The 14,078-nt window shown below is 38.7% G+C and overlaps 1 protein-coding gene across 1 annotated transcript in view; it reads right to left on the bottom strand.

Annotated features, from left to right (window-relative positions):
- LOC121673493 (TBC1 domain family member 5-like) overlaps positions 1-14,072 on the bottom strand; it is a 31,159-nt gene extending 17,087 nt beyond the window's left edge. Inside the window, exons 1-2 of the mRNA XM_042046828.1 lie at positions 11,823-14,072; positions 7,622-7,721 (exon numbers count right to left, since the gene is read on the bottom strand). Coding sequence (XP_041902762.1) covers positions 7,622-7,721; positions 11,823-11,876 — 154 coding nt within the window. The 5' untranslated portion in view covers positions 11,877-14,072. The remainder of the gene's footprint in view (positions 1-7,621; positions 7,722-11,822) is intronic.
- Positions 14,073-14,078: the final 6 nt, after the last annotated feature.

Raw genomic sequence — 14,078 nt, 5'->3', positions numbered from 1 at the left:
ACAATTACACATTATATTAAAAGCATCACATAGCAACATTTGAGTCTTAAAGAACTCAAAGATCCTAAAAACCCAAAGTACGAAATTATCTGTGAAACACAGTATTCTTTAAAACATTTCTTTGAATATAAATGACGTATTTATACAGTGTTGAATATGAGTGATGTATGTATACTTCTGATTCATGTGTTGTATGGAGCAACAACACTATCAATATTTAAAGTGTGGTAATGTTCATGACATCAGAGAAATATGTAGTAAAAAGTTACCAATCATCAGCTCATAGCAAGGCACAGAATTGCAGATGTACAAAGAAGGAGATTGGTAGGGTCATGAAGCCATTTTGTCCATCCCTTGCCCAAAGACACGATCAACTCTTAGCTGTGAACTCTAATTTACACATGGTAAGCAGATTATGCTTAACATATACCTTACATCTGTATATTTATGGAAAGAATGGGGAAACGAACAATTTAGTCATACAACAATTTAGCTTCTGCTAAGGTTTTATTCTCTTAAAGCTGGAACTGGAAGAGAAACCACTGCCTAAGAGATGCTGGAAAGGAAAAGATGGATTGTCAGTGTACTTTAGTATGAGGGAGACGCTCACCGAGCAGCAGGAAGAAAGCAATGGGAATTCACTGAAAGTTGCAAGGAAAGCTGTTCATCAGGTAATGAGGAGCTGTGTAAGCTTCATTATTTTAATCTCCTTTTCACTCAGACTACTGGGATGAAAGCATCTGTGGGTGCCTACCACAGCTGGACTTTCAGGACAGGCACGGCTGTTTTAGAAACAAAGTAGGCTCTGAGTTGAACCAGTTGTTTTTGACCTTAAGAGCTACCCTTAAGAGACAAAAAGGTGGTTAAAATTCATGGGGCATGAAGAATTACACTTTTATTCTTCATATATATATATATATATATATATATATATATATCTGTAAAATGACCAGAAGTGACAGTCTGAAAGTAAGTCTGTATACTTAGTACACAACAAATATTTGTTGTACAGACTTATGCTATACAACAAATATTTGTTTCCCAGTAAACATTCCTACATTTAATTTAATAAATTTGCTAATGTCCTTTCTTTATAGGCTGTTTTTACAGGTTATCTTACATCATTATTCCTAACCAAATACAGCAATTCCCTTAGACTCATGGGCCTGTGTTTGATGTGGCCTTTTTTACTGATAGCATTTCTAATCGCACTGGATTTATAAACCACGGATTATTTTATTTATGTCCCAAGCATAAGCGAACTCATTTAATGCATTTACTTCCTCAACAAATGCTGAAGTATTTCATTTCAGCACAGGGCAGAAAAATAATTTCCATTTCCTTTTATCCTTACAAAAATGTCATAACCTTTCATCTCATCACATGACTCATAAAACAAGAATTCAGTACTACCTTGCATACATTTAACAAGCACTGTGTCCAGACCTATATAGGTCAGTATGTCAGTCCCTAAATATTGAGCATTAAATCAACTTTCTCCTCTCCTTTCCCCACTGTAAATTATCCTTATAATACAATGCATCCTTATAACAACTGCACTGACTGTTAAAAGAGGAATGAAATCAGTCTAATTAAACCTTTAATTTCACACAACTAAAATTATACTAGCAACTATATCCTTCAAGTTTTTATTTCTTTGTTTTTATATTTTTTCTTCCTTGCTCATGGTGCTTGCAATAATCACAGTGAGAAGGTGGCTTTGAAACATTTTTAATAAGTCTTCCAAATAATATTTGTCTGGGAGATGTCAGGAAGTGCTAGTGGATCTTACAAAGTGCCAACACTGCTTGATGTTTGTGGCACGGACATGTCCTGTGGTCCCATCCAAAGAACTCTCAAAAGATTGGCTCTCATTTTTTTTGTTACCATGATGCCATAACTTCTGGGCATTTTGTAAATACATACAGTTTTTACAGGCTACCTATGAAAGCTGAGAGCTGATATGCCATTCCAATGGCAGGAAGCTGGTGGTGTTTAGAAGAATGGGAGATGAAAACTTCACTTCTCCACATCCCTTCCACAATCCTCGATGGAGGGGCAGAGATGTACTGGAATACTGGTGAAGGACATAGCGACGTATTACAGATAGCAGGAGTGAAATTGGAAAATGCACCATAAGGAAAAGCCAACAGCCCTGTATGGGTAGCTCAGAGAAGGATTTGTTGGCTTTGGCTTAGTGAAGCCATGATGCTTAAGCATGAACTTATTAGATGTGGGTCAGAGCTAAGAGGTCTTTGTGATGTTACCTCCAAGACAAGAAGTGATTTAAAAACCTGGATATTGAACAACATATTTCTGAGACTCACCTGAATCTCCCTCTGGCAGCTGGTTCAAGTTAAGCAGTAACAGTATGAAGGTGGAGTTAATAAAACCAGGCAGACTTATGTTTCCTCTGTATAATTGGGTACCTTTGCACATATTTCTAGGGTTTTGTGCAGAACCCTGTGAGCTAACCCTTTGCAGAGCTGGTATGAATCCTCAGGGCTTATTAGCTGAGGCTCTATGCAGCAAGAAAGCAGCTAAATTGCTTCTGAATCTCAGCTAGCTGGGGAAGCAACCTTCTGCTTATAGTGCTGCCCTTAAGCAAAAGCAAGTGTGGAATGACCTTAGTTTCTCTACTTTTATAATCTGATAAATTGCCCATCAAAAAAAAAATAGTTTCTATATAAAGATCTCCATATGCAAGTTAATACTGAACCAATGTTCCTTTAAATTGCCCCTCATGAAAAGGACTTCCTGTGCTACATGTGTAATTATTTGGTAAACTTTCCCACACTTGGAGGTCTGGAACTATGTCTCTGTTGGAAAAAAATGGTAGGTTCTTCTGTCTCAGATAACAGTGATGGATTGGTTCCTGTCCCATATAAAGAGACAACACTTTGAAATTGAGCACTTTTTGCTTTGGAAAAAAACAGGCAAGTTAATAAAGAACCTCCACAATCTCTCATATTGGTACTTGCCTATGGAGGGCTGATACTTCTCCAGGGCTTTAATTTACTTTTTGTTAAGAATCTGCACTTTAATTGTGGCCTAGTGCAGACATGGTTCAAACCCTAAAGATACTGGAATAGCAGATGGTGTCAGACGACAGTGTCATTAGCTGGTGTCACCTGAACTGCCATTTAACACTGCTTGGTTGGCTTGAGCCTGGGACGTAACAAAGCTTTGCTCTTTGAGACCCTCCAGACTGACATCGTGTTGAACCAACACCTCAAACTCAGTCCCATGTCCAAAGTGAAGGACAAGAGAGGAATCTTCCAGGAGATACTATAAGACTCTGAGTGCTGTTTGTGTGCAAGACAAATTTTTCATGATCTATTATAAGACATCAGACAGATGTCACATTTACCAGTTACCAGGAGAAATCTTTCTCTGAATGCACTTGCTAGCTTGATGCTTTTATTTTCATATAGTGAAAGAAAGGAGGAAACAATCAAAATTCTTCAAAAAAGAAGTAACATTATGACAGATAATAATATTGTAATACTTAAATGGTGTATTATGGCTTTCTGAATCATTGAGCCTTGAGGAATTTACATGCACTAACAGTAGAGTATCTCCCAAAAGAAAAATGCTAAAGAACATGACCATATTTCTGAAATCACCAGTGACACATATTATTTCCTGAAAAAGGCCAGTGTTTGTGAGAAAGTAACATCAGGAAAATGTATTTGTGATGATGCTGGAGCAGTGATAGCTATGGCAACTATACTTTTTCACTATTAGCTGAGTAATATTCTGCATTTATTTTGTGAACAAAGCCACATGACAGGTTTACAAGTTTGGATGTATCTTCATTGCAGTAATGGAAAAACTGAACACAGAATTTTTTTCTTTTTTTGAAAGCTATGACAAGCTTGTGAAAACAGGTGGGAATAGCAGTAAAACCTGCTTCCCTGTATTTCCATTTTACATATCTAAATTTCAACATTTGTCCTTGAAGGCATTAAAAGGAATTTCCCCTTAGCAGTACTCCAGTGGTTAAGGGAGAGAGGGAAGAAAATAAAGCTCTTTCTAATACACAGCCCTAAGACGGAGACAAAGATCAGAGAATGACTTTTCTCCATTTCAATAATGAAACCCTATTTCTAATTTCTACCCATAGCACTAAGTAGCAATATTTCAGAATCATCATTCATTCCCATGGTAACATGCCTTGATATTACAAGCAGTTAATTATGTCGTTGCCATGTTGTAGACTGTGGGGTTTATTTACAGAAGGAGATAAACATTTAATGAAAGCATCTCTGAATATATGAACAATATAAAAACTGCCATTCTATCCCTCATATTCAAAACAGATAGATAATTTCATGGTTATTTTGATAATTTGTCAGCTACAACACATCATCTCTGTCATGAAGTAACTGCACCTGACTGTCATCTGGATCCTCCTTGTAAGGGAAAGAACCTTGAGAAAAGACAGCCAAAAAATCCTCAACTGTCTCACTATAAACCACAAGCAGAATATTCTGTAATTGTTTGACATTGTGATAATTTTGTGGCAAATGATCACTGGATATGCATTTTTATAAGCCTAAATTAATATTGTTTTGCTATAAAGTGACCTGCAAATGCAATGCATCATACAGGAAAAAGAATATTCGTTGAGTAATAATGTCTGAAAAGAAAGGTTTACAACATCAGTCTAAAAAAAAGGGAGGTTTTTAAGAATAAGCAGCTTAAATTTTATCAAATTTAAAAGGCAGGCCTGACTGCTTGACTGACATATTCATAATTCATAAAAATGTTGGCTGTTTGCTGAAAGAATTAGTTCTGTAAGGTGCCTCAACTCTTATATTCCTGCATGTTTTTATCAACAATTTAGACAACTATTAAATGTATGATAGTTATGTCTGCAGTTAGAAGAGTAGAAGAAAACAGAGAACATCACAGAGTTACCTGAATTATTCATCTAAAAAGCCAAACAGCAAGAAGTGAATTTTAATATTGTCAAATGCAAGGAACACATGCGGAAATAAACATTTCCTGATTTTACCCACAGGATAAATGCCTCTGTTTAGAAAGCTGTGATTCACCAAATTTTAAAGGTCATAACATATTATCACTTCAAACTATCACTGTATCAAAGAGCACTATGTGATGCTGCATTAAAAATATTTAAAAAGAGCAATGCCACATGAGAGTAGAAAGATGACCTTCCCTGTGCTAAGTAACCACTTTGCTGAGCCCAGTGCTGGAACAGCACATCCTGATATGATTAACCCACTGGAAAAGACCTATGAAAATCCTGAAGAATTCAAAGGAAGACCACAAAAGTGATCAGGTCTAAAAAGTAATGCACATAAAATGAAACATAGTGTTCTACTTAGCAAACACAGTGTTGAGAGATTATCACTGCATGTAGGTAAGTTAAATGAGGATTTTCAACTTTGCTATTAAAAATGCTACATGAACCAAAAGCTGGGTGATGAAGTCAGAAAAATTCAGCCACAGAGGAAGAAGTAATATCCTTGAAGTTAAGTGTTCTGGCAGTTTACAAGAGGAGTGATATAACTCATCTGCTCTGCAGTTTCTGAAACAAAGCAATTTTTATGGGTAAACAGATACCTGGGGGAGAATCAGATCAGGTGCTGTAGCAGCCCCTGCTAACTTTTCCCTTCAGAAATGACCAGATATGCCCTTGAGTTTTATTTTGCTGCCCTTCTCTGAAGCCCTGAGTAGTGTATGGACACTGGAGATAACCCTCTGGGGGTGCTCTGTGGTGCTGCAGAGAATCCATTTTCTTGCACAGCCTGCTGGCATGTGCTACATGGATGGACAGATTTCAGGTCAGATGGGATTTTGCACATCAGCAAGAATCCTGGTGGGTTTTTTTCCTGCCTTCATGTGGATCATCTGCCGCCTGATTTGGGGATACCTAAACTCATCAGTTTGCTACAAGTGCAGAGGCTGTGAAGGTTGGTGGTGTCTCTGTCTCTCTTGTGCTCTGTTTATCATTCCTAACTGTTAATCTCTATAGGATATAAACACATTAGTGTAAGACGAATTTACAAAGTTAATAGTCCATGATGGTGACAAGAAATGCAGTAATATTGCGAAGAAGTACAGGGAGTAGACATGGAAGAGACTAGGCTGGCAGGCTCTGAGAGCTTTGCAGGGGTGCCCCAATGCACCCAGCACAGCCCGCAGCCAAAGCTGTCTAATGGATGGCTTTCCCTGTCCTGTGAGGGTAACAAACCACTCCACAATGCTCCTGGGAGACTACTGGCCCTCCATGTTTTTGTTTCCAATATATTAGGGAAAAAGAATTTAACACCTGGATATGATCACAGATCTTATGCTTTCAGTTCATGAATCCAGTGCTGAAAGGCAGACTGCTTCAAGGAGCTTTGGGTTTATTCTGATCTCTGGTGCAGCTATAGTTGGTGAAATATTTATGCTTGGAACTGATACCCTTACTAAACAGTCCTCATCTTCTTTCCCAGAGGAAAGAAACTTCAGCTTTTCTTCTTGACACAGCAATCTTTTCCCCATCATTTCAGTAGCTAATAATTTATCCCCTTGCTTGTTTCTAATCTCATCATCAGTCATGCGCCTTCACAAAAGCAACACAATACATCAGACTAAAGCTTTTGGGGTTAGAGGTTTAGACTTGGCTTTTCAAGGCTGTGATTCCCAACTTTCAAGCAATACAATATTTATAGCTTTTCCTAGGCTTGTAACAGTGGCTAGCAAAACACCCACATAAAAGAAAATAAAAATACAATATGGCTTTTGCATCTGAACCTTCTGACCTGGCAAACTTAGATATCACATGCTTAGTTCTACCCACTGAAATATTCAGCTTTAATTTGTTTTGCTCAGATATTGCAGACCATAAATAAATCTTAAAATTATTGCAGTTTTGCCCTGATTTCCCATCAATGGGGCTTTTTCACATAACTAAATATACTAATGTTTAGAGTTCAGTTCAACACAGTTTAAAAATACCACTTTTATCAAAACCTGGTTAAACATATTTACACTTGATCTGAGTGAAGCTTTTTGTTTACCTTCTCTGATTTGTCTTGGCAATATGTAAGCAGAATTTTAGACTGGAGTATTTGCTGATTCTATTCCCTATATACTGACTTTTATCTTACTATATTCCTTCTGGTCTGAGACAAATACTAAAAACTAGCCAGCCTATAGTAACACATTTTAACATATTGAAGGTGATCATAGATTATGAAGATGTTACATTTAATGGAAGTATATGAATCTTATACAGCTATTGCTGCACACATCAAGTATTACTGTGGGACTGTTGAACTGCAAATGGACTCCAAAACAGTAAGTTCACATGGTTTGAGCTCCAGCAAGTCTCTTACAATACAAGAAATTAAAGGCATCTGTGCTAAAATGCTTCTTTTTAGTATCATCAGCGGCTATCCTACTCCCAAGTTTAAAAGTACGACAGAATAAAGATACAGTGGCTGGCAGCATCCAATAGAACAACTGAGGACATCAATTCAATCTTCATCATGGCTTATAATATAATATGCACTGTACTACATAAATATTGTTTTAGTTCTAATACAAGCATTGAAAGAGCCTTTGCAAAGACTTACAGGTTAATACAAGGTACTGCACTTACCAAGATGCGTGTTCATCATCTTTGCACAGTATTTGCACATGGCTTCCAAATCATTTAGCTGTCCTTGTAGGAATGAAATCTGGGCCTCTAATTCCTCCTCCTACAATTAAGAGATTATTAGCATTAAAACCCCCAAAATTTCTATCATGCAGAGTAAAAGTAGTAAGTTAAACCTTGACATGCTTAGACCTCTTTTAACTTTTTCTATTCCTTTGTTCTTGGAAAATTCTGTCATTTCATGGAAATAGGGTTTGGTTTTAATAGTTCAGTGTTTATTAGTACTACGCTTTTTCCTTTAAAAGAGTTAAATAAAAATCTGTCTATATTGACCTCAGAAAGGTTAATGATTCAGAATTCTTTTATAGACTAGCTACCTGGTTTTGCTTGTGCAAACACAGTACCACAGTAATGACTGAACAAACTCAACAAATGAGAAAAATTCTAATTTCTGCCAGAGTAATTTCCTCAGTTATTCATTTGAAACCTTTTTTTTTTTTTTTTTAATTTCAAGACATATATTTCATGAGACCTAGTACTACATCTCAAGATGCATTACTGCCATATATTTTGGCACACTTATTTTTGTAACACATCATCCTCTATCTGTATTTAATCCCTACACTTCTATGCACAGCCAACTTCATTTTCAGACACCATCTTAAATAATATTTAGGTGAAAACTATTTTTAACACACATACTACAAAGCGATTACTCTAAATTAACAAGGTATGTTTTAAAAATATGTTACAGTGTGGATACTGTAACACGCGTATCAAACAAGGAGGGCCATGGAAAAGAGATACATATGGACTAATTCTTGCTAGATGTTTCAGAGATGTTTATTTCCCCAGCTGCATGGCCGGAGCTCTGCCAAGGAACTGCTCAATCCTGGGACCCGAGGGTCCTTGCCCACGCAGGGGAACACAAAACAACCAATGGGGAACGAGGCTGACCAGGGCCAGGGAAACCCTGTGTCTCCCCCCCAGGGCCCCTCTCCCAGGACCACATGGCAGGGGGGAAGGGACCCCGACAAAAATATGTATCAAGTGTAGTTTAAAATAGGAATTAAAATAAAATTGATTTTAAGGCCCAGGAGAAGCATTAGTATCCAGGTACATGCCCTGCCTAAGCAATGGGAACTACCTCAGCTAAGAATTCCTCTTTGAATGCCTTTGTTTGCTGGTTTACAAATCCATCCAGTCTTGACTTTGAAGAACATACTGCAGAGAAAGGTCACCATTCCTTTGGAAAAATTCCTTCAAAACTAAGTCACAAACAGTATTAAGCAAGTTTTTGTTTAAGTATGCAATTGAATTGAAGATACTCAGAGAAAGCCAAAGTAACTTTTTAGCCTTTTCTTAGGAGCTTTGAAGTTCTATCACAGTCTTGTTTGACGGACATCACTGAGCATTAGAGTGTGAATTACTTCTCAAATGAAAAAAAGCCAAAACTGATCAGCAAGAATAAACAGAATGAATCAGTCTTGATTTAAAGGTACACGTGATCTTAATCTCCATCAGAAACCAAGTCAGAGACAAGTAAAGGAAACTTCACACTAATTTATCATATATCCAAAAGCAATTGATGAATAAAAAGCAACGTAACTGTAGCACTTGCAAGATATAGCAGTATCACTTTTTGCCTACATGCTTTTCCCTTAATAGATATGAAACATTTTTCCTTGCTATTTTTTTATGTTACATACTCTCACATTTTTCTCCTTATACTTTGACCACTTAGACCTCAAAGGGATTGATTTTATTTGCCAATTTAGAGTTGGTAGGTGACTTCATTCAAAGTCTGGAGTTCTGTCACAGCCTATACAAGCATATCTGCATTGACATTTCTATTCAAGTGATGTTCCTGCAGAGGACCTTTTTCTAGTACAAACAACTATTGACTGCAAGAAATAATCTACCATAAATTTTAAACTGCCACTGGCACTACAAGCGCAGCTGTAAGATAGGGAAATGTGACAATATTTGAGTATTCTACTATAAAATAACACAATCAAATTCTAAAATCATTAGCCAGTAATTGAACCTCAGTTTATCTCCTACATGTGAATATGAAAATTTAACTTATTGTAACAAATATTTCCAGCTCTCCCAGACTATTTTTTTTCTTACTCATAGGTGAGAACCACAGCAAATTGATCTTAAAATGCTTTTGGACAGCTGAGTCCACTCAAACAGAGTCTGAAACCGACCTTTTCAATTATACAACAGTACCTCTTCTTTTGGCAAGTGAGAGCAGTGATGATTAAAATACATCCCCCATTCTTTCCACTCACTGGAATCCAGCGTGGGGAGCAGCAGTGTTCAGCAGACCCAGCAGGCACAAAAGAGGGAGCTGTGGTCAGGGAATCACAGACAGTGCAAGAGGTCTCCTTTCCAAGTGGGAAATCTTGCACAAGGCTGAATGAACTCCCAGTGAGTCCCTGCCTTACCTGGCACCCGTGGGAAGGGCACCAAGGAGTGCTGGCAGTGGGATGTGCAAAGAGGCAAGACAGTTAACTTGGCACTTGGCACACAAGAGACCCAGGGCTTTTTGCACAATTAGACAACACCCAAACGGTGATGACTTGATACAGGGCATAACCCCTGCCTCTGCTGTCACCAGCAGTGCTGTGACAACCTCTGTGCAGACTCTTGAGAGTGACCTTCCTGCGGGGGGGTTTGCTCTGTTTTAGTTCCCCAGCAGCAGGTGAGGAGTTGTAAGAAGAGGCAGGTGTGTTTTATTGCATTGGGGTGACTGACAAGTGATAGACAAGATCTTTCCAGGCAAAAAACTTCATGCAATAGACAGGAAAAGTGCAACTGAGGCAAAAAGACAGTGGGAAGAAGACATGCACTTCTCAGAGGGAGGGAACAGTAATCTTGTGACTTCTGGCAGCAGAAGGATTGCCCATTGGTGCAGGGCCCAGGCAGCAGAGGGGAAGAACAACTTCCCTCAGAGGAAGAATTTAGGTTGGACATTGTATCAAAGCACCACTAAGGGAAAATCACCACCACCACTGTGGCTGGTGACTCTTCCAGCCTGACTTGTCAACTAGGGAGGTTTCTTGCTTGTATGGAGCCTTAGTTTATGGTGTTGCAAAAGACTGTTTGGGGTCACCTAATGTTCTGACTTTTTTCCTGCTTATTCATGCGTACACCAGAGACAGGGTCATGTGAAACCATTTTAGTTGAAAAGCGATTTTAGGGCTCTTGAGCAAGGGTGAAGGGGACAGGAACCCTGGTAGTGTTTCTCTTCAATCCTATGGCAAAAGGGAAAAGCCTGGAGAGCAGCAGGTGCACGAGGAGACCACATATGGTTAGATACTTGGTGGTATTAGCTGGGCTTCAACTATTTTACTTGTGGCACCCATTTTGATGAGGAGAGACAACTTAGAGAACACGTCTGCTTGGCAAAGACGGGGAAGAAATCTTTGTGAACAGACTTGCTAACCTAGGGGGGGAGGACTTTGCCACAGAACAGGGACCTAACCCAGAAATACAGGAGGAATCAGTACATACAGACAAGGTAGGCAGAAGATCCACTTGGCTGAGTAAGGAGCTTCTTAATGAACTAAAATGGGAAAAGCACATATGGAGGTGGAAATGGTGGAAATGGAGAGCACCTGTGTGGAAACAATGACAGGAAACAAAGGAGAGGCATACAATCATTGTTTGGGCACACGAACAAGACTAGGAAGGACAAAACCCATCTGGAGCAAAAATTAATGGGGGACATTAAGGGGTTACAAGAAAGAATTTTACAAGTACGCAGAGCAGCAAAAGGAGATTCAAGGAAAATGTAGGTCTGTTGCTTACTAAGGGAGATAAGACAATGACAGATGACACAGAAAAGGCTGCAGCACTTGAATCCATACTTGCATCTCACTTTTTAGGCCAACTCTGTTCCCAGACCCCTGCATATACTGTTTGAGAAGGAGAGAAAGGGCTATGGAGGGGGGAGGAACATAAGTTAGTGAACACCTGAAGAAGCAGTGTGCATTCAAATACACGGGACCACATGGGACATACTTTTGGCTGCTGAAAAAACCGACAGGGTGATTGCAACACCACTGGCTACCACCTGTGAAAAATCACTGCTGTTACAGAACATCCTTGATGACTGCAGAAAGGTTAATTTTACACACATACTAAAGAAGAGTGAGGAGGAGTATCTAAGGAACTATACAATGGTTGGCCTCACCTTAGTCCTTGGAAAAATCGTGGAGCATGTCCTCTTGGAATCAATTTCCAACATGTAAAGGACAAGACAATAATCAAGAAAAGTCAACAAGGATTTACCAAGAGCAAATCATGCTTGACCAACCTGGTTGCCCACTATGATGAAATAACTGGCCATGCAGATGAAGGGAAGGAAGTGAATGCAATGGATTTTTGCTTTAGTTATGCTTTTGACACGTATTTTCAAAAGCACTGTCACTTATAATATGATGAAGCACGGGCTGAATGAAAGGACTGTAGGCAGGCTGGATCGTTCAGAATCCCAAGCTTAAAGAACAGAGTCAATAGCTCGATGTTTGGAAATGAGCACAGTAACAAACAGACTGCTATGAAGACACTGCTCAGTATCTTCATCAACAGGCTGGATAAGGAGACAGAATGTACACTGAGTAGATTTTCAGATGATTCAAAATTGGGAGGTGTGGCTGCTGTGCTGACTGGTGGAACTTCAACTCACAAACACCATGTGACACATGAAGCCTAGGCAAGAGAAGCCTTTTCGAGGTTTCTGTTTTAGAAATTTCCATAAGTGCAAAATTCTGCACCTGAGAAGAAAAATCCCAACGCACCAGTGCAGACAGGGACAGAACCTTTTGTTTCAGATCTGCTGAAAAGGATATAGAAGCTATAGTGGCTGTTGAGCTGTTTATTATAAAGTTCTCTTCTCAAGACTAATGTAAACAGTTGCGCTGGGCTACATTATGAGCAATGTGGTCAGCAGATCCAGGAAAGTCATTACACCCCTCTCTACTCAGTGCTTGTGAGTCCTCGCATTTAACAACGCTTTGGGCCTGCAGTTTAAGGAAAATGAGAAACTGGAGAGGGCCCAGGGTAGGGCTGCTATGAAGGCTCCAGGTCTGGAGGAGAGGCTGAAGGAGCAGTGCTTGTTTATTTTGGTGAGAGGAGCTCAAGGGGAATCTACTGGGAGCCTGCAACTACACGAAGTGACAAAGATTATGTAATCAAACTCTTTACAGATGTTATGAAAGGCACTATGGCCCAAAACTGGGTCAAAACATTTGAACCTTGGAAGATTCAAATTGGTCATTAGGAAAATATTCTTCATTAGAAGAGCAGTGCAGGACTGGAAGAGGTTACTTACAGAAGAGGTAGTTTCTATTCAAAGTCACTGACCTGAGCCGATGCTAGTGATTGTCTTATTCCAAGTAGCAACTTAAGCAGAAGTCTCTTTTGTACAGTTCTAAGACTAATCTTTTCACAGTACCTTTCTAAGATTGCTCTGTACATGTAAGCAGCCAAATCACAAAGCCCCTCAGGAAAAAGTATATTTTTTTCAGTATTTTAACATCAAATTTTTTAGCAGTATTAGATGAAACAACTGATTGATAGCCAGCATAGTGCAGATGCTCTCAGTGCAGTATACACTGCACTTTTCTCTAAGCGCAAACTTTTCATTGTGTTAACAAAATGAGCAGCCTGGATATCATTCTTATTTTATGTACCCATAGCAGTGTTGATTTGGTCTCTTATGCATGAACAGAGACTTATAAATTCTTCAAACATGCCAAATGTAAGTCAGGAGAAATCCAGTATGGCCTGGACCAACCTTTCAGCTGAAACTGCCCTTTCAGCTGATCTGACATGCACAGCACCAGAAACACACGAACAACTATTCCAACTCATTCAACCAAAATACAAAATCAGTGTCAATTTACCAATCAACATGTTCTATAAAGCTCAATATTTTCTAATATTGGGACCTGCATTATGAGGAAGAGAAGCAAATCAAGCAGCAAATCAAACTAAGGAATCACTGCATCAGATAAGGGAGACCAAGATCTGCAAAATTACATATGCAATCTTGCAGAAAAACAACTTAATACTTTCTGAAAATTCAGTCCCAGGGTTTAAAAAAAACTATTACACACCTTCAACACTGTGGATGATGTAGAGACTTACAGATAACCATTAACATCTAGAACTGAACAGGAGAATGAAAAGGAAGTCGTTTATTTGTGATGCTACATTGATTTACATTTCACTAACAATATAAAGCAGGCTGGGATTTATGTGCCCGGTCAAAGCAAGATTCTATTTGAATGCCTTCATATACACATCTCTAACTATTTTCCTGGTTTGGGCAAGACTGAATCTGCAAAAACTTGACTTACATTTTTGTTTCTCATATTTGTCTTTCTTCTTATCCACACAGAGAACTTTGCTTACATTGTTACATTTCCTTTTTTTCTTTTGCCAT

Source organism: Corvus kubaryi, unplaced genomic scaffold (genome assembly GCF_017639235.1).
Source record: "Corvus kubaryi isolate FWS band 111438036 unplaced genomic scaffold, C.kubaryi_AGA036_p1.0 65461, whole genome shotgun sequence".
NCBI classification, from domain to species: Eukaryota; Metazoa; Chordata; class Aves; order Passeriformes; family Corvidae; genus Corvus; species Corvus kubaryi.
Note: the sequence above shows the minus strand (reverse complement) of the source record. Positions and strands in the feature narration are given on the sequence as shown.